Raw genomic sequence first — 18485 nt, forward strand, 5'->3', positions numbered from 1 at the left:
TACGTCCTACGTTGTGGACCAACGTAGTTATTACACGTTTTTTTGTGAGACTGGGTTGGAATCCCTCCACTCTCGTGAGGGGCACGTATGTCCCTATCGGAGCCCTCATTGCTCCAGGGTCCGCCGCCGCCCCCTCCTGATACTTCCTTATGGCCGGGAAGCGTGGCCAGACCGGGTCACTCCTGACCCTGTGTACCCGGGAGAACACCCCGGACATATCATCCGGAGGCGAGCTCTCCTGAGCTAGGGGAACGGGGAGATTTCTCCAGGCGATTACCCAATAGCGATAGCTTTTAGAGGGCGAAGCCTTATACGAAATAGAACAATGGCTTCTTGGGACTGTGTACAAACTAACAAATTATTAACAAATTATACGGCATTCAAAATTATCCATTAATTTCCTCTACGGAATTTGCTTCAGTTTTACAGGTGTAAAGTATTCCTTATGATAGAACAAGTGTATTTAAATATATTATTTAAGATATTTTAGTTGTGGCATGATTTTGCTCTTTTAAGCTTGTTTTTTACATTTTTCATTTTAAATTTAGACCAGGGATACTTGTTTTTAGAATAAGAATAATCTGATTCTTTACAAAAGGATGAATGTAAACTGTCTATTTTTATATGAACATTTGTTTGGGCTGTAAACATTATTTCTACTGTTGTAACACAATTTGCATTACTTCAGCTCATTTTAGAAAAGGCTGTAAAGTTTATCTTTTGTGTACTTGTGTAATTATTGTTGGTAGAATATTTAAGGAAGAAGCCACAGCTTTTGTAAAGCATTGCATTCTAAAAGTGATTCAATTTAATTTAATTCCAGGATGGCAGATGCTGAAAATGAGCACTTAACCTTTCTGTCTGTTGTTTGGAACTAGTGCAATATGACTGTTGATGCTTTCCCCCCTGTACTGTAGAGTACCATGCCTCAAGGCACGCATTTGCACAATACCTGATGTTTAATTCCATATGCATTTTTATCTGATTTGAATAAAAATCAGCACTGTCAACCCAAAAAATAAAATGTTTGCACACTTCTTAATGTGGATGAATAGTTTCCCTTTTTGCCTCATACATGTATATATATATATATATATATATATATGTGTATATTTTTGATCATCTAACCTACTGTAGAGTATGTGAGCTTGCTCTTTAAATACACTATTCTTTTTTAAAGAATGATTAGAATTTTAAAATTGAGCAGATGTATTTTACAAATGTATCAATGCCTGTTTAAAACCTGTTATTACCAATACATGTGTACACCTATTAAAACTATACTACTGCCTTCATTTATATAGAGAGGCATTGAAACAATAAAACGTAAGTGTCTCTTTCAGTAGAATCCATAGCTCCATACAATAGTAACCTGTATACAAGTATTTAGGCTTACACAAGGCAGTTCTTCCTAATATTAATACATTTTTTATCATGAAAGGGACGTTGCTTCTTCCTTAACTGGGATTTTATTTTGGAAAGTAATACCGGAAATAGTACTGTTCGATGTTCGTCTCTAGCTTGACATTGTTTCTTGCTTGTGGTTCATGTTTTGTTAGCTAATCTGGCTAGCAGATGTCGAATGGTCGAATTAAGTGTCAGATGAATATATGTGGTAAGGCTTTTACTTTTCTCATGCGGATTGTACTGCTTACGATATGCGGCAAGTTAACTCATTTGGAAGCCAATCGGTTGTGTTTCAATGCATTCATGATGAATTAACTACAGTGCTACAAGGCTAACTTGGCTAACGTTTGCTAACTGGAGCGTTCAGAGAAACCAGCAGGAACCGCCTTGACATTTAATGTTTATCCTCATTTGTAATGCAGTGACTGCAGGAAACATATTCATTTGAATTATACGCGGTGTTCATATTGGCACGGGTGTGCACACTCGCATGGGATGCAGGATATTTGTGTTCTCCCTGCCGATTTATATTTCGTTACGTTAGCTTACGTTTGCGTCAAGGCCCGTGCTACTGCTGCTGGGCCGATCGTGAAGCTGCTCACCGGTTATACAATGCAACATTATTCGACATTAATGCAAATCACACAGCAGTTAATACCTCTCAACCACCTACAGTCACTTCTGTAAGATGTTGACTTGCCTGCTGTTATAAATGTAACATCACCGGTCACAATGATGTCACTACTAACGTGTGTTATTACTGCGATAACGTCATCTATTTACTTCACGAGTATGCGAACAAATATTTATTTGATGTTGTCTCTTTTGAAGCTTGCAGTGTAAAACGTATACCTGACATCCTACTGCCTATTTATCCAGCATATGTTCTACTCGGTGGTGTAAAGTAACTAAGTAGATTTACTCATGTTCTGTACTTAATTACAATTTTGATGGATGTGTGTTTTTCGTACATCTACCTCACTACAATTCAGAGGTAAATAGTGTATTTTTAGTCGGCTACAGTTACAAGCTTTGATAACACTTTAATGCATCAATAATTACACTCAAAACATAATTAATTTTATTCTGAAATGGGCCAATTTGCATGATAGATACTTCTACTTTGTACTTTTACTGGTACTCCTACGTTTACAGTAGGTACAAGATCCGAGTACATCTTCCACCTCTGGTTCTAGTGTATAAGGCATCTTCCACTAATTCAATTCTGATTGTTCCCAATTTGAATAGCCATCTCTGTTGTTTCTGACTGTGACATTACTCTTGAATGAGATGGACTAGTGATCTGTTTCTGTCTTGTGTACAATTTCAGCTTAAAACGGTCAAAACGCCACTCCTAGTAAGAAGGGAGGATGGCGCATCGACGTACCCCACCTCCGCTGTCTCAGAGGACAGAGTACCTGGAACCCGATAATGACTCCGACAGGGACTCTGGCGTTGGGGAGGATGCAGGGGAGGATGCTGACAGTAGCCATGAAGCCACATTTACGGAGGAGGAGAACGTCAACATACAAGATGGATTGGAAGAAAACGGAGGAGAGAGACGAGATTTTACAGTTTTTGTAGCCTTTCAAGGGAATATGCAGGATGACGACTTCGCTCGAAAACTTGACACTATCCTCAGTGGGATACCCAACATGCTTGATATGGGTAAGTTCTGGTTCTGTAGCTATCATTGTTATTGGGGGAAAACAGCACAGGATTTTTTACTGTTAAACCTAACATTTATAAATATAATATTGAAATAAATTGCCATTGCCAAGTGTGTTGCAATTGCCACACACTTAATAAATAATTTACAGCTCTGGAAAGATCCTAAAAGTATGTTCTACTCGGTTGAATACATTATTAAAAAAACATTTATATTCTTCAATGTAATTTGGTGTTTTGACATTGATTAATGACTGATGACACTTGAAGTGAATATGTAGCCATGTTATAGATAATTGGGTGGTATTTGTATTTGCTGTATATGTACTTAGTTTAGATACACCTGCAGAATTTGTACATTTGAAACATTTCTTTATGGAATATAGCAGCAAGAGTTTTGTTTTTCCTTTCCTTATAATTTTCCAATCAATAGTTTTAGATTTGTTATTCCAGCTTGCACTTCAATTGCAACTTGTATTCTTTGTCATTCTTTTAGGCTCTGATAGGCTACAGCCACAGCATGTGGAGCCGTGGAACAGTGTGCGTGTTACCTTTAACATTCCTCGGGATGCTGCTGAACGACTCCGACTGTTGGCCCAGAACAACCAGCAGCAGCTCAGAGACCTGGGGATCCTCTCTGTACAGATAGAAGGTAACAACACAGCCTACACACTCCAACAGCATGCAAGAGACAATGTTTATTACCTATGTGGCACCTTTGAATAAAGCATACAAATTAGGACCCTAACATCTCCCCTCAATTATTGTTCAGGGGAAGGAGCCATCAATGTGGCTGTGGGACCAATTAGAGGACAAGAAGTCAGAGTGAATGGACCAATTGGAGGACCTGGCCAGATGAGAATGGATGTTGGATTTCCGGGTCAGCCTGGTACAGGTATGAGTTTAATACATTTATTTTATATGTTGCCTTTATACCAATCAAAAAATAAAATACTGCACAGTAATTATTTTATGTTTTTTTTTCTCCTTTATTCCACACACGTATGCATCTGTAAAAAAAAGAAAAGCTGTAAAGACAAAGCCTAACTGAACGTGTTGCTTGGATGTTTTACTTTTCTTTAGTGTGTCATAGCAACTCATTAGTTAGTGACTATAATTCTGTTATTTTATTAATCAATGTTTACTGACATTATATATATGAGTTATTTGCCTGTTTCTACAATATGATTCAATTTTCACATGTTTCCGGTAAGGAGGAGTGAGGGTGGCTAATCCAGCGATGGTTCCTCCCGGGCCTGGAATGGCAGCTCAGGCTATGATGCCAGGCGGCAGTGGACAGATGCATCCTCGTGTTCCCAGACCATCTTCACAGACAGGTTCAGGTCTTTATTTCTTGTACGTTAAATGATAGGTGTTGTAGGTTTAAATATCTTACAGCTTGGATAATACAATAATGGAAATGTCAATCTTCCTGTCCCACAGATGTTATGGATCCAATGATGCCAGGTATGTCCGTTCAGCAGCAACAGCAGCAGCAGCAGCTTCAGCACCAACAGGCTGGCCCACATGTCTCAGGCCCCATGCCTCCTCAGGCTGCCCATCACATGCAGGCTCTGCAAGGTGGCAGACTGCTTAACCCTGCTGCACTGCAACAGCTACAACAACAACAACAACAACATCATCATCACCAACAGCAACAACAGCAACAGGCCCAGCAGCAAGCTCAACTGGCCCAGCTTGGACCTCGACCTCCATTCAACCCATCAGGCCAGATGGCTGTGCCTCCTGGCTGGAACCAGTTGCCCTCTGGGGTGCTGCAGTCACCAGCTGCCCAAGGAGGCCCTGCCTGGAGAAAGCCCCCACCACAAGCCCAAATGCTTCAACGTCCACCCTCCCTTGCTGCAGTTCAAACTCCCAGCCATCCCCCACCCCCTTACCCATTTGGCAGCCAGCAAGCTGGGCAGGTATTCAATGCCATGGGACAGGGACAATTACAGCAACAACAACAGCCAGGAGTGGGTCAGTTTGCCACCCCCCAGCCTAAAGGCCCACAGGCTGGCCCTGGAGGTGTCGTAGGACAGCCCAGACCTCCTCCACCCCTTCCACCTACATCTGGACCGCAGGGCAACCTCACTGCCAAGTCCCCTGGGTCCTCCTCGTCTCCTTTTCAGCAGGGTTCCCCTGGGACTCCTCCTATGATGGCTCAGAGACCTACAACTCCACAGGGTTTCCCTCAGGGCGTTGGATCGCCAGGAAGAGCAGCCCTTGGCCAACAGGGTAACATGCAACAAGGATTCATGGGAATGCCCCAGCATGGACAGCCTGGGGCTCAAGTTCACCCAGGTGGGCTACGTTTGAAACATTGTTTATGTAGACTAAAATTAACATTAAAAAAGTGCTTTTTTCCCTCTGTACTCTGATATCGACAATAAAAAAATAATTGAAAAAAATAATTGAATATATTTTACAGGCATGCCGAAGCGTCCCATGGGCTTTCCAAACCCCAACTTTGTCCAAGGTCAGGTGAGTGCCAACACTCCAGGAACCCCTGGTGGAGGAGCCGGTCAGCAGCTTCAGAGCAGCCAAGCCATGACTCACTCAGGTAAGATATTTGCTGTTTACACAATCGAAAGTATTTTTGACAAAAATCCCGTTTATAAAATATTTACAAAGGCTCTTTGACTGATAAAAACAACTGCTGGAAAAACCATTACAACATGAATACTGAAAAATATACACTACTGAATTGATGTGCATTTATGATATAGTTTAGGCATCAGCAAACAATAATTATTGTTTCTAAAAAGCATATATTAATACAAAAATAATAATGCTTTAATTTCACAATAAACATGTTAAGATTGAGTCGTAATTTAGACATTATTTATATATTTAATATATATATATTAATTATTACTAATGCTGTTTCACTCAACTTGTCACAGGAACATTCATTCAAGTTCAGCTATGTAGTCTGCTTTTTGTTTATATGTGATGAACTGCTTTATTGTGTCAACAGTCTAATTTGAAATGCCATGGTTTAACAAGCAGTTAATAGAAGGTTATTGTATTACTTGTTGTGAAAACTTTTCACCAAAAGTGATTATTTTTCCTCTTTGTTTAAATCAGGAGCTCCGCCAGCCTCCACACCAAACTCAATGCAGGGTCCACCCCATTCCCAGCCAAATGTTATGGGTATACAAAGTGGCATGGCGGGTCTTCCCCCTGGTACAACCGCTGGGCCTAGTATGGGCCAGCAACAGCAAGGCCTCCAGACCCAGATTATGGGCCTCCAGCATCAGGCCCAGCCCGTGTCTTCGTCCCCCAGCCAGAAGGTTCAAGGCCAGGGTGGTGGTCAGACTGTCCTCTCAAGGCCCCTCAGTCAAGGGCAGAGAGGAGGGATGACCCCACCCAAGCAAATGATGCTTCAGCAAGGCCAGGGGGTGATGCATGGGCAGGGTCAGATGGTTGGAGGCCAAGCGCACCAGGCCATGCTCCTGCAGCAGCAGCAACAGCAACAACAGCAACAAAACTCCATGATGGAACAAATGGTTGCCAACCAGATGCAAGGTAATAAGCAGGCATTTGGAGGCAAGATTCCAGCTGGGGTCATACCCGGCCAAATGATGCGTGGCCCTGCTCCAAACGTTCAAGGTAACATGGCTCAGTTTCAGGGCCAGGTTGGCCCTCAGCAGATGACTCCCCAACAGCAGCAGCAAATGGCTCAACTCCAACAGCAGCAGCAGCTACAGCAGCAGCAACAGCACCAGTTGCAACAGCTACAGCAGCAGCAGCAGCAACAGCAACACCAGCAGATGAATCAGCAACAGCCACAGCAGATTCCTATTGCTGGCAATCCTAATCAAGCTATGGGCATGCATGGTCAACAGATGAGGCTCCCCGCTGGCCATCCTCTTATCCAACAACAGTTGCAACAGCAGCAGTTACAGCAGCAACAGAAACAACAGCAACAGGTCATGTTGCAGCAGCAACAACAGGCAGCTCAACAACACCAGCATCCTTTAGGGGATCCTAACAGTGGCACAGGGGACTTGGGGGTCCAGCAGATGGTCCCTGATATACAGGCACAGCAGCAGCAAGGCATGATGGCCAGCGCACAGCACATGCAGATGGGAAATGGCCACTTTGCAGGTCATGGCATGAACTTTAACTCACAGTTCCCAGGTCAGATGCCAATGGGCGGACCCTGTGCACAGCAAGGAGGCTTTCCTGTCAACAAGGACGTAACACTGACTAGTCCACTGCTGGTCAACCTGCTGCAGAGTGACATCTCAGCCAGCCAGTTTGGGCCAGGAGGAAAACAGGGAGCAGGGGGTGGCAACCAAGCCAAACCCAAAAAGAAGAAACCAGCACGAAAGAAAAAGCCCAAAGAGGGAGAAGGACAGCAGCAAGTAGAAGGACTTGGGTAACACATTTTATTTTTTATAGTTATTTCCTTCTATAGTGGACAGTTTAAGTTAGTGGAGTCATTGTTACATGAATTAGTTTATAAAATTCACCTATTTACCTTTTTTAGTGGTCTTGATGGGGCTGCTGGCATGGATGATCCCGAACTGCCAAATCTGGGTGGTGAACAGAATTTGGGTTTGGAAAACTCTGGCCAGAAACTCCCTGATTTTCCCAACAGGCCTGCAGGTAAATTCAATTAAAATAAATCATTTTGGCAATCATTTTGTATCTGCATTCAGTTAGTGATTTGTTTACTTTTTGCAAGTTTACAGTCTTTTCAAAATGTGTGTTTGATTTGTATATGTATGCCTTTCTACAGTTAACGTAGGTTTTCCCGGACAACCTGGAGACCAGAGAGTATTGCAGCAGGTACCGATGCAGTTTATGCAGCAACAACAACAACAACAACAACAACAACAACAGCAGCAGCAGCAGCAACAACAACAACAACAAATGCAGCACATGCAACAGCAGCAGATACAGCAACAACAAATGCAGCAGCAGCAACAATTACAACAACAAATGCAACAGCAACAAATACAGCAACAGCAGCAGATGCAGCAACAGCAACAGATGCAACAGATGCAAATGCAGGGTCTCCCAAATGCTCAAGGACAGCAGGGGATGACGGGGCCGCAGACTTCTGGTCAAAGCCAGCCTCAGATGAACCCTCATCAGCTGCAGCAGCAGCAGCATCAGCAACAGCAGCAACAACAACAACAACAACAACAGCAGCAGCAACAACAACAACAGCAGCAGCAACAACAACAACAGCAGCAGCAGCAACAACAGCAGCAGCAAACTCAACAGCCACACCTGCAACAACAGGTATATTTAATATCATGTACTTAAATGACTGCGTGTTCTATCAAAGCAATGGTTAACTGTTTATTTATTTGTAATTTTCAAATACTTTCATTTTTAGCAACAACAGCAAATGTTGATGATGCTGAAGATGCAGCAGGAGCAGGCAAAGAATCGTTTGTCCATCCCTCCAGGGGGGCAGCTCCCTCCGAGGGGCATGGGCAATCCACCGGAGGTGCAGAGGCTGCCTGTCTCACAGCAAGGCAACATGCCTGTAATGATCAGTCTTCAAGGACATGGAGGGGTACCCCAGTCACCTGATAAAGCCAGAGGGATGCCCCTGATGGTGAACCCACAGGTGAGAGCCATGTTAACACAATATTGACAATCATATGGCATGATTTGGGTTTAACTTGTGAGTGTGCTGTTTATTTATTTTCTTTGGAGTAAGCTGTACATGTTTGTGTCTGTTCTCCTTTCCAGCTTGCAGGCGCTGCACGAAGAATGTCCCATCCTGATGCAGGACAGGGTCCTCAAGGCTCCGGTTCTGAAGAGCCCATTGCAGGGGCCCACATTAAGCAGGACAGGCCTACTGGCCAAGAAATTGGGGTGCAGCCTGGAAATGGAACCCAACAGATGATGGCCAATCAGGGCTCTAACACTCACATGATGAAGCAAGGCCCTGGTCCATCAATAATGCCCCAGCACACTGTAGCCAGTCCCCAGCAACAGTTACCCAGTCAGCCTCAGCAAGCAGGCCCCATGACTGGCCTTCATTTCCCAAATGTCCCCACAACCTCTCAGAGCTCTAGGCCCAAAACCCCAAACAGAGCCAGCCCCAGGCCCTACCACCATCCTCTTACCCCAACAAATCGTCCACCCAGTACTGAGCCCTCCGAAATCAACCTTTCACCTGAGAGGCTAAATGCCTCTATTGCAGGGCTTTTTCCTCCCAAAATCAACATTCCTCTGCCTCCCAGGCAGCCTAACCTTAACCGGGGATTTGATCAGCAAGGTCTTAACCCAACAACTCTGAAAGCCATTGGGCAGGCCCCTCCTGGCTTAACTTTACCAGGTAACAACAACAATGGCAGTATGGGTGGAAATAACAACAACAGTCAACAGCCCTTCTCTACTGGTACTGGAATGGGAGGTGCAGGCACTAAACAGGACAAGCAGCCTGGAGGACAGGGCAAGAGAGCAAGTCCTAGCAATAGTCGGAGGTCGAGTCCAGCCTCTAGTCGTAAATCAGCCACCCCAAGTCCAGGGAGACAAAAAGGGACAAAGATGGCCATCACCTGCCCTCCCCCCCAGCAGCAGTTGGTCAACCCTCAGGGGCAAACGATGATGCTAAGCCCATCATCAGTACCCCCAAGTCCAGTATCTATGCATTCACAAGTTAGTGGGTCCACGGAGGCACAACAAACCCAGAGTCCTTTTCACGGGATGCAAGGTAACCCTGCTGAGGGAGTCAGGGAAAGTCAGGGAATGGTGGCAGCGGAGCAGCGGCAATTGCCTCAGCCTCACCCCCAGCCACAGCCTTTGAGGGAGTTATCAGCTCCCAGAATGGCAAGCCCTCGTTTCCCCATGCCTCAGCAGCCTAAACCTGACCCAGAACATCAGGGTGGCACAGTTGATAGGCAACAAGCATACAAAGCACCCAATATGCAGGACTCCCAGGTCTTGCCTACTCTCAGGGCAGGGCCAACATCCCTCAACCAGTTACTTGATAACTCGGGTATTCTAATCATGCCTCTTCGGCCCATACAGAGTAACACTGTTAGGGATTTAATGGGAAAGGACAGCCCTAAGTCTGCTTTGGATCCACGGCGACCACTCCACAGTAACTCCCAGAGTACGGAAATGTCAGCTGCTGTTAGTACTTCTGCCACTATAAATGAATTGGCAGCTAAACCAAAACCTACTGTTCCTATTTCTACCAGCAGTCCTAATTTGCAGCCTACTTCAATTCCCATCTCCCACCCTAACACTAACGTGACCTCTAATACTACCCCTAGCCTTAGCCAAAACCCTATCTCCAGTCCTGGTGTCAATCCCAGTCCGAATGTAAAGCCAACCCCTTCCTTCTGCCCCACCCTTAGTACTAACACTAATGCCACCATGAGTTTAAGCCCCAACACAGTCACTTCAGGCCAGAGCAGTCCTGCCTCGACGGTTAGTACCAGTTCCAACTCCAGCGTGGCTCAAAAACCAAACCCTAGTCCCAAACCAGGGACAAGTGTTCAATCGGTCATACAGATCCCAGCCTCTTCTAGCACAATGTCCCCAAACCAGATAACTGTGTTTGTGACCTCTAACCCCATGACCTCTGCCCCCACTCCCCAGGCACCCACAACTATGGTCTCCACCATGGTGGCTGTCCCTAACAAGAACATTAGACCTCAGGACAACCGGCAGCAGGCCCCGGTCCCCCGACCACAGTTTATCACCACCACCCCTGTATTTATCAACCCAATTTTCCAAGTCCCAGGTGGATCTGTGGCTCCCAATACAACAATGGTACCACAGCCGCTCACCATGGTGAGGCCTATCCAAGTGTCCACTACAAACATCCAACTTTCAACTGCTCCGACCTCTACCCAGTCCTCAGGGGCTAACATGGGCAGCACTCAGCCTACCAGAAGTATTGTAGGACAGGTACAGTTTTCCACTAGTGTGTCCTCATCAGTCCCAGTTGGTACTCCCCCAGCTTCTCATCAAATTAACCCAGGGCCTCCAAAACCAGAGAATCTAAGTGAGGCCGGTTCCGATCATAAACCTAGTCCCCCAGTGAAGCAGCCATCTCCCAATCCAAGCCCTTCAGCATCATCTCCCTTTCAGCCACCCCTGGCTTCTCCTCCTCTTTGCTCTAGTCCTGGGGCTGCTAACAACATCCGAAAGAGCCCCATGTCACCGTCTCCCACTGCCCTGGGGAAAAGTAAACCTGCACAGGTTGCTGCAGCTGTTTCTGGTACAGTTGACTCGCAGCTAAGTCCCGTAGAAAGGTCTGCAAAGGGGCCCTCCGGAGCTGTGCAACCACAGACCCTTCATGTTCCTGCTATTCCTGCCACTAAAATTGAAGCACCAAATCCCCAAAGTACTGTCGCTGCTTCTAACAACATGACACTGCCTGCTGTCTCCTCTCCAATCCTAGTTCCTGCACATGTGGCTGTTCCCACTCAGATTGTTACCCAGGCTCCAGTGACTGCCACATCTTCAGTTTCAAGCAAGGCCCAGGAGGTTGCATCTCAAGCTGTTATTGTCACGGTAGTCAGTGCTAGTACAGGTACCTTGCTCTCTGCAGTTGCCCCCGTGCAAAGTCCTGTACAGTCCATTGTTCCAATTGTTGCTGGATCTGTACCTGATATGGAGGTTGCCTCCACCACATCCCCTTCAGTTGCTAACCCCAGCGGACTTCCACAAGTGAAGCCTGATGCAGCTGTGGAGCCCCCCATGCCACCTGCTGCTGAATTTGTTGAAACCACTCAGACAACCCCAGGTAAATGCACAACTTTCAAGCTAACAGGAAAATTGCCATATTCTGGCCGTGATCCTTGCTCAGGTCAAGCAAGTGTCATACAAACTAAAGTATAAAGTTTTGCTTTGTGCGATGGCTCACAGGTGGTAATAGTTGAGGAGAGACGGTTAAACTTATATTAATAGAGAACCGCAGTGCCAAACCCGGAAATAAACTCCTTCCGGTTCCTTCGACAAAAATGCAATGCAATTTCTATAATAGGATTTTGGAAAATAGCTCGAAATAAGGTCTGTGGTTGACACACATTTAAGAAACGGATCACGTTTTGTTTAGCCGGATAATATCCACATGCCTACCCTACTTTCATAATTTTCAAATCATAAATCTAGTCGCCAGAAGCAAAATGCTAACGTTATGCTATAAACTAACTACAGCAGGGTCGCTGCTTCAACGTCACGCCGACTTAAGATCCATATTCAAAACTACATATTCAAAATTGTACAAGTTGAAGCTTTTGTTTTAACAGTTTGCAAGAGCGCAGGTACTTGCTTTCAAGCAGAACAGGGCAAACAAACTTAGCGGGAATGTTTACGTGTTCGGTGTAATGACGTAAAGCGGCCTCGACATCTTCTGTAGTCCTATTCAGCCACTTGTTAACAACCATCGTTTTTCAGACACGTAAACTGTTCAAAAATCACCAGCGGGGTCACTGCTGGTGTATTTAATGTCGTAGAACAAAACGTGATCTGTCTCTTCAATTTGTGTCAAACACAGACATTATTTCGAGCTATTTTCCAAAATCCTATGGAGAAAATGCATTGCGTTTTGTCGAAGGAACCGGAAGTGGTAAAAATGCTAACTTACTTCCGGGTTTTAGGACGCGTCACTGCGGTTCTCTAATAGAGTTGACAAACTGTGAAATTCTTTACTGACCTAAAACTGGATCTTGACTTTGATCAATTTAATTCAATTGAATCAGATGTTACTTTGTTGTTGCATTAGTTTCTGTATTGTTTTGTCTTATCACTATTTTGATAAGCTCTGTGGATTAATGTAAACACCTATTTTTGAGTTTCTGCCTTGTGTATTTGTTGTTTGTGTGTATGTATTTCAAAGGCCCATCTAGGGCATTACAAATGAGCTTAGACTATAAATGTTGTGTTGTGTATGGCATTGATTTATGTTATAGTACGTATCTGTGCAAGTAAACATTAAACTTACATAGCCAATCTCTATATGACCGTGAAAACAGAAAAAAGAGAATGTCGAAAAGCTGAACGCAGGTGGCGAAAAACAAATCTCCAGGTTCACTTTGACATTTATAAAGAGAGACTTGGCCTTTATAATTTGGAATTGAAAAATGCACGACAGTCTTTCTTCTCTGACATCATTACCAAAAACAACGCACGTGCCTTGTTTGCTACCGTCGACAGACTAACTAACCCCCCAGTGTCAGTAGCCTCTGAATTTCTATCCACCAGGGCGTGCAATAATTTTGCCTCCTTTTTCACTGACAAAATTCAGAAAATCTGACAAGCAGTCAGTGCCTCTGCATCAGGAACAGCAAATGTGTTGTCTCTGTGTCCACTTAACATCAATTCAGACATCATGACACAATTCCATCAGATTAATGATAAAAACCTAGAGGACATTATACAACTTCTGAAATCCTCCTCCTGCTGCCTTGATATTATTCCAACAGGATTTTTCAAAGATGTTTTGCCTTGCATGGCCTCAGATCTACTTCATATAGTAAACAAATCTCTTCACTCAGGTATTTTTCCACAGGCCCTGAAAACTGCAGTCATTAAACCGCTCTTAAAAAAGAATAATCTAGATGCTTCAGTAATGAACAATTACAGGCCCATATCAAACCTCCCATCTCTAGGTAAAATCATTGAAAAAGTTGTTTTTCAACAGTTGAGTAATTTCTTGCATTTAAATAACTGTTTTGATGTGTTCCAGTCAGGCTTTCGTCCAAACCACAGCACTGAGACTGCTCTTGTAAAGGTCTTTAACGACATCCACTTAAACACAGACAGTGGCAGAACTTCAGTGTTAGTATTATTAGATCTCAGTGCTGCGTTTGACACTGTTGACCACAGCATATTACTAGACCGACTGGAAAACTGGGTGGGACTTTCGGAAACAGTTCTAAATTGGTTTGAATCCTACTTAAAGGACAGAAACAACTTTGTTTCTATAGGTAAATACACATCTGAGTTGACAAATATGACATGTGGGGTTCCTCAATGCTCCATCTTGGGGCCTCTTCTCTTTAACATCTACATGCTACCACTGGCTCAGATAATGAAAAACAACAAAATAAGTTACCATAGCTATGCAGATGACACACAAATTTACGTAACAATTTCACCAGGAGACTATGCTCCAATTCAAACACTAAGTGCATTGAACAAATCAATGACTGGATGTGTCAGAACTTTCTCCAATTAAACAAAGATAAAACTGAGGTAATTGGAGCCAAGGCAGAACGTATCAAATTTAGCGCTGAGCTTCAGTCTGCAATGTTCAAAACAACAGATAAAGCCAGAAATCTAGGTGTAGTCATGGACTCTGACCTGAGTTTCAACAGTCACATTAAAACAGTTACTAAATCAGCCTACTATCACCTAAAGAATATATCTAGGATTAAAAGACTAATGTCACAGCAGGATTTGGAAAAACTTGTCCATGCCTTTATCTTCAGTAGACTCGACTACTGCAATGGTGTCTTCACAGGTCTCACTAAAAAATCTATTAGGAAGCTGCAGCTGATTCAGAACGCCGCTGCTCGAGTCCTCACTAACACTAAGAAAGTGGATCACATCACTCCAGTTCTGAAGTCTTTACACTGGCTTCCTGTGTGTCAAAGAATAGATTTCAAAATATTGCTGCTGGTTTATAAAGCACTGAATGGTTTAGGCCCAAAATACATTACTGACCTCCTGCTAAATTATGAACCATCCAGATCTCTCAGGTCTTCAGGGACTGGTCAGCTTTCTGTCCCCAGAGTCAGAACTAAACATGGTAAAGCAGCGTTCAGTTATTATGCTCCAAATATCTGGAACAAACTCCCAGAAACCTGCAGGTCCGCTGCAACTCTTACTACTTTTAAATCCAGGCTGAAGACTTTTCTTTTTGTCGCTGCTTTTAATTGAACTATTCATATCTTAAACTGCACTGTAACTTTTATCCATGTATTTTTTTCTTTTAATGTTTCTTTTATTAGCTTTTATTTTTTAATGCTTAATGTCTTTCATTTTTTGTAAAGCACTTTGAATTGCCTTGTGTTGAAAAGTGCTATATAAATAAACTTGCCTTGCCTATCTAGTTTAAGTTGAGTACATATTAAAATGTGAGTTGAACTATTTCATATTTGTTCCCAGCATCTATTCAACAAGAAGTCTCACAGTCTCAGGAACCTGTCGCCAGTGAGAAGACGGGTGAGTGTGGTAATCTTTGTTTTAAGTTGTTGTTAAAACATGCTTGTTTATAGAATATAACTACTTTATAGTAAACCATATCTCTTGGGACTACATGACATATAATTAACAGTTTTCTTTGTCCTGTTCAGGTGAAGAGGTCTCGACAAGTTCTGAGCAGGGGTAAGGCTCCTCATAACATTTGGATTATTTGAACTGCTGTTTGTTGCTTAGCTGCAAAATGCTCAGAGTGTTCGGGGCTATTAAGCTTTCCCTTACTCTGATCTCTGAAAGTTGGACTTGGAGAAATGCTTAGACATTTCTAACTCTACTGAAACTCAGGGAGTGCATTTGGTTGGCCAAGAGGTACATGGCGAAAACAATGAGCCACGTGGCACTTGGTATGTATGATTGGCATGCAACAATATAAATATACTTATGCATGTCCGAAGTTAAAGCAAAAAACAGCCAAAGCAGATGGCACCACTCAAGTGACCTTTTTAGCCACATCTCTTTTCCTGGGGTTTTTCATATGATGGTGGGGGAAGTGAAGCCATGTTTGTTCAGCACAGTTTATAGATTACCGCTGTTTTTCCACTTCTATCACAGATGGGCAAAGAAAAGAAAGACGCCCATCAACTTAGTCCCAAGGTATGTATTTTAACATGTTTGCGCTGCAAAGGCAAGCAGTGATCATGTCGACGTAGTGGAAGCTGTCGGGATGAAGATGGACAGTATCTGTGGTAGACGAGGAAAAACAGCAGAGTCCTGAGTGGTATTATTCCTTTCTCTGAGTAGAGCAGAGTTAACGCACACCCATGCATCTTTAGTAACAAACCCTTGTGTTGTTCTTCCTTTCCCTGTCGTTGTTTTTCAATCTGGTCCTCCCAGGGCTGCTGTGGAGAAGCCCAAGGGACCGAGCAGACGCAGCTCCCGGGCAGAGAAGGAGGTGGAGGAGGAGCCAGTAGCAGACAGCGGCATTAGGAAGAGGTCAGCCAGGCCTGGAACCAGTGCTGCTGTGAAAGGTAACTTAACCACTCATGCAGCTTTAAAATAATATATATCATTACGCCTAAGCTTCACATACCTAAGCTCAGGGGCAGATCTACGGGGGGGCAAGGGGGGACAGCTGCCCCCCCCCCCGCTGTAGAGTCTTGCCCCCCCCAGCTGCCCCCCTAACTTTTGTGTCCCTAAAACTGTACTTGTAGAAACAAACCTACACTATGTCCACAAGCTTCTCAGGCAACAAAACAAGCAGTACATTAATTAAAAGTGAATCATTTAAAATATCATCTTAGGCCCGTTAAAAACGCAGCTACGGCCCTGCATTAAACTGCGGAGCGGCGTTCACACAGACCGCGGCTCACGCAGCTGCAGAGAGACCGAGCTGTCCCAGCACCTGAGGGTGGATCAGCCTCCCCTTGGAGCATTTCCCCTTCCACTAGTTTTTTTGTTTACTAAGGACGAGAGCTTGAAACAAGATATTAATAAAGTGCTGCCGTTTGAATCGATAGCGTTTAACAGATGGGCGCTGTTTGGGGCGTTACGTTACAAAATAGTCACTATACAGACAGCGCTAGCTGTGAGATCGATCACTTTTATTTGCTAAACTATGCCGTACTATTAAATCCACGTAAATTACTCTCAGACATCACAGCAATGAGGCTGATAAATGAAACCAGGATACATCCTTTACCGTCAAACTGGTTCTAAACACAGCTGTCTGTGTGCGTTTGATAAATATTTTCTGATTTTATATTTATTATATGCTACTTATTATCTTCATGGCCCTAACGTGTAAAGTTATACAAGCATTTGTACCAGTGCTTTTCACAAGTCGACTCTTGCAGGCCAGAGTAGCTGGAGTGATTCAACAACAAAAAATACATATCAATCAATCAATGTTTCTGTCAATCACATATCTGAGAAGTGATCAGGACGAACAGAAAGAGGAAAAGAGAATACACTGAAGAGACCTGGAGGGTCAGAGCAGGAGAAAGCCAGGAGGAAATGAAGACATTAGTGAAGAAGAAGACATGTATATGAGGAATAAAGATGAAGTGTCAGAAAGAGGGACAGAGGCAGTGATCAGGAGGCAGATGAGACTCCAGCTGGACCACATGGTATGTTTTTATTCTCCTTGCATACATATTCCATCACAGCAGCACAATCTAGCGGCTCTTAGTATTGACAAATATGTATTGAAATGTGTTGCTGCACAGGTCACCTTTAGCTCTCTTAAGAGATGGGTGATGTCATTTGTGTACTTAATTATAACTAAGTACTTTTACTGTACTTACAGTAAGCAGAATTCATGAGTATTTTCTGCTGTTTTATACTATATTTGAGTTTGTTTGTCTGAACATCTTGTTTCTCTTAAGCATTAAGAACACTTAGGGCATGATTTAACGATAAAAAGGTTATATACAGTATAAAATACCACATACTGTACGCCCTCCCATGCCACCTTGGCATGACCTCTTGCCCCCGCTTTGCAACCCCATGTAAAATGTTCTAGAACCGCCACTGCCTAAGCTACTAACTTTACCTAATATACTTTTTTAAACAGAAACTGGAGCGAGCCCCACCCAGGCAAAACGAAGGAAGTCTAAATAGACTGCAGTGATGGAAACCTGTGAACTGTACTGTAAATGTGTTTGTTTCCGCTGTGAATCAGTTGATATTGGTTTCTCTGTCCCGGTTTATGAATGGAGGAAGAAACCATGTACAGATTGTTTTAAAAATAATTATGCTATTGTGTTGTCCATGCTATCATGTGAGATTGTAGTTAGAATGTGTGCAATACAGTATGTGTTTGTGTGAATGTGCTTTTTATATTAAATGCTGGATTAATCATGTGAAGACTGATGACGGAGCTTGTCATGATTGTATAATTATGTTGTAAAACTGAATTAAATTTTCTACTGCTTTTTTGTTCTGTGAAAGTGTGTAAAAATGATTCATGCATTGTCCTAACGATTACCGATCATTTTGTGGTCAGTCTCAGTTTGCTCATTCTGCTCATTCCTACCAGAACTGCATTATCGGCGACCTTGAGAGCCTTGAAAGGCGCCTATATAAAATAAATGAATTATTATTATTATTAATTAAAGTAGGCAGAGTGTGATGTAAACACTCAATACCTTTAGGTGAAAATAAGTTAAAGCCCTGATAGAATATGATGCTCTCAGACATATTTTCCCTTTACGAATGTCATAAAATGGTGACTGAATTGAAAAGAAAATATAACCACATTGACGTACCTTGACATT

The 18485-nt window shown here is 43.4% G+C and overlaps 1 protein-coding gene across 4 annotated transcripts; it reads left to right on the forward strand.

The window, feature by feature from the left end:
- The first annotated feature begins 1515 nt into the window (after positions 1–1515).
- On the forward strand, positions 1516–18158 carry ncoa6 (nuclear receptor coactivator 6). 4 transcript variants are annotated; one of them, XM_034086987.2, is made up of 17 exons: positions 1516–1615; positions 2738–3075; positions 3572–3727; positions 3848–3970; positions 4290–4418; positions 4519–5379; positions 5507–5638; positions 6166–7462; positions 7574–7692; positions 7826–8334; positions 8432–8668; positions 8794–11809; positions 15178–15234; positions 15366–15396; positions 15823–15864; positions 16105–16238; positions 17783–18158. In XM_034086987.2, the coding sequence occupies exons 2-17, from the start codon at positions 2778–2780 to the stop codon at positions 17827–17829; spliced, it is 7188 nt and encodes a 2395-aa protein (XP_033942878.1). In that variant the 5' UTR covers positions 1516–1615; positions 2738–2777; the 3' UTR covers positions 17830–18158. The 4 variants fall into 4 exon arrangements, with proteins under 4 accessions (XP_033942878.1, XP_033942880.1, XP_033942879.1 ...); XM_034086989.2 differs by having other exon boundaries at positions 4290–4412; XM_034086988.2 differs by having other exon boundaries at positions 4293–4418.
- Positions 18159–18485: the final 327 nt, after the last annotated feature.

Source organism: Pseudochaenichthys georgianus, chromosome 7, assembly GCF_902827115.2.
Source record: "Pseudochaenichthys georgianus chromosome 7, fPseGeo1.2, whole genome shotgun sequence".
In the NCBI taxonomy this organism is placed as follows: Eukaryota; Metazoa; Chordata; class Actinopteri; order Perciformes; family Channichthyidae; genus Pseudochaenichthys; species Pseudochaenichthys georgianus.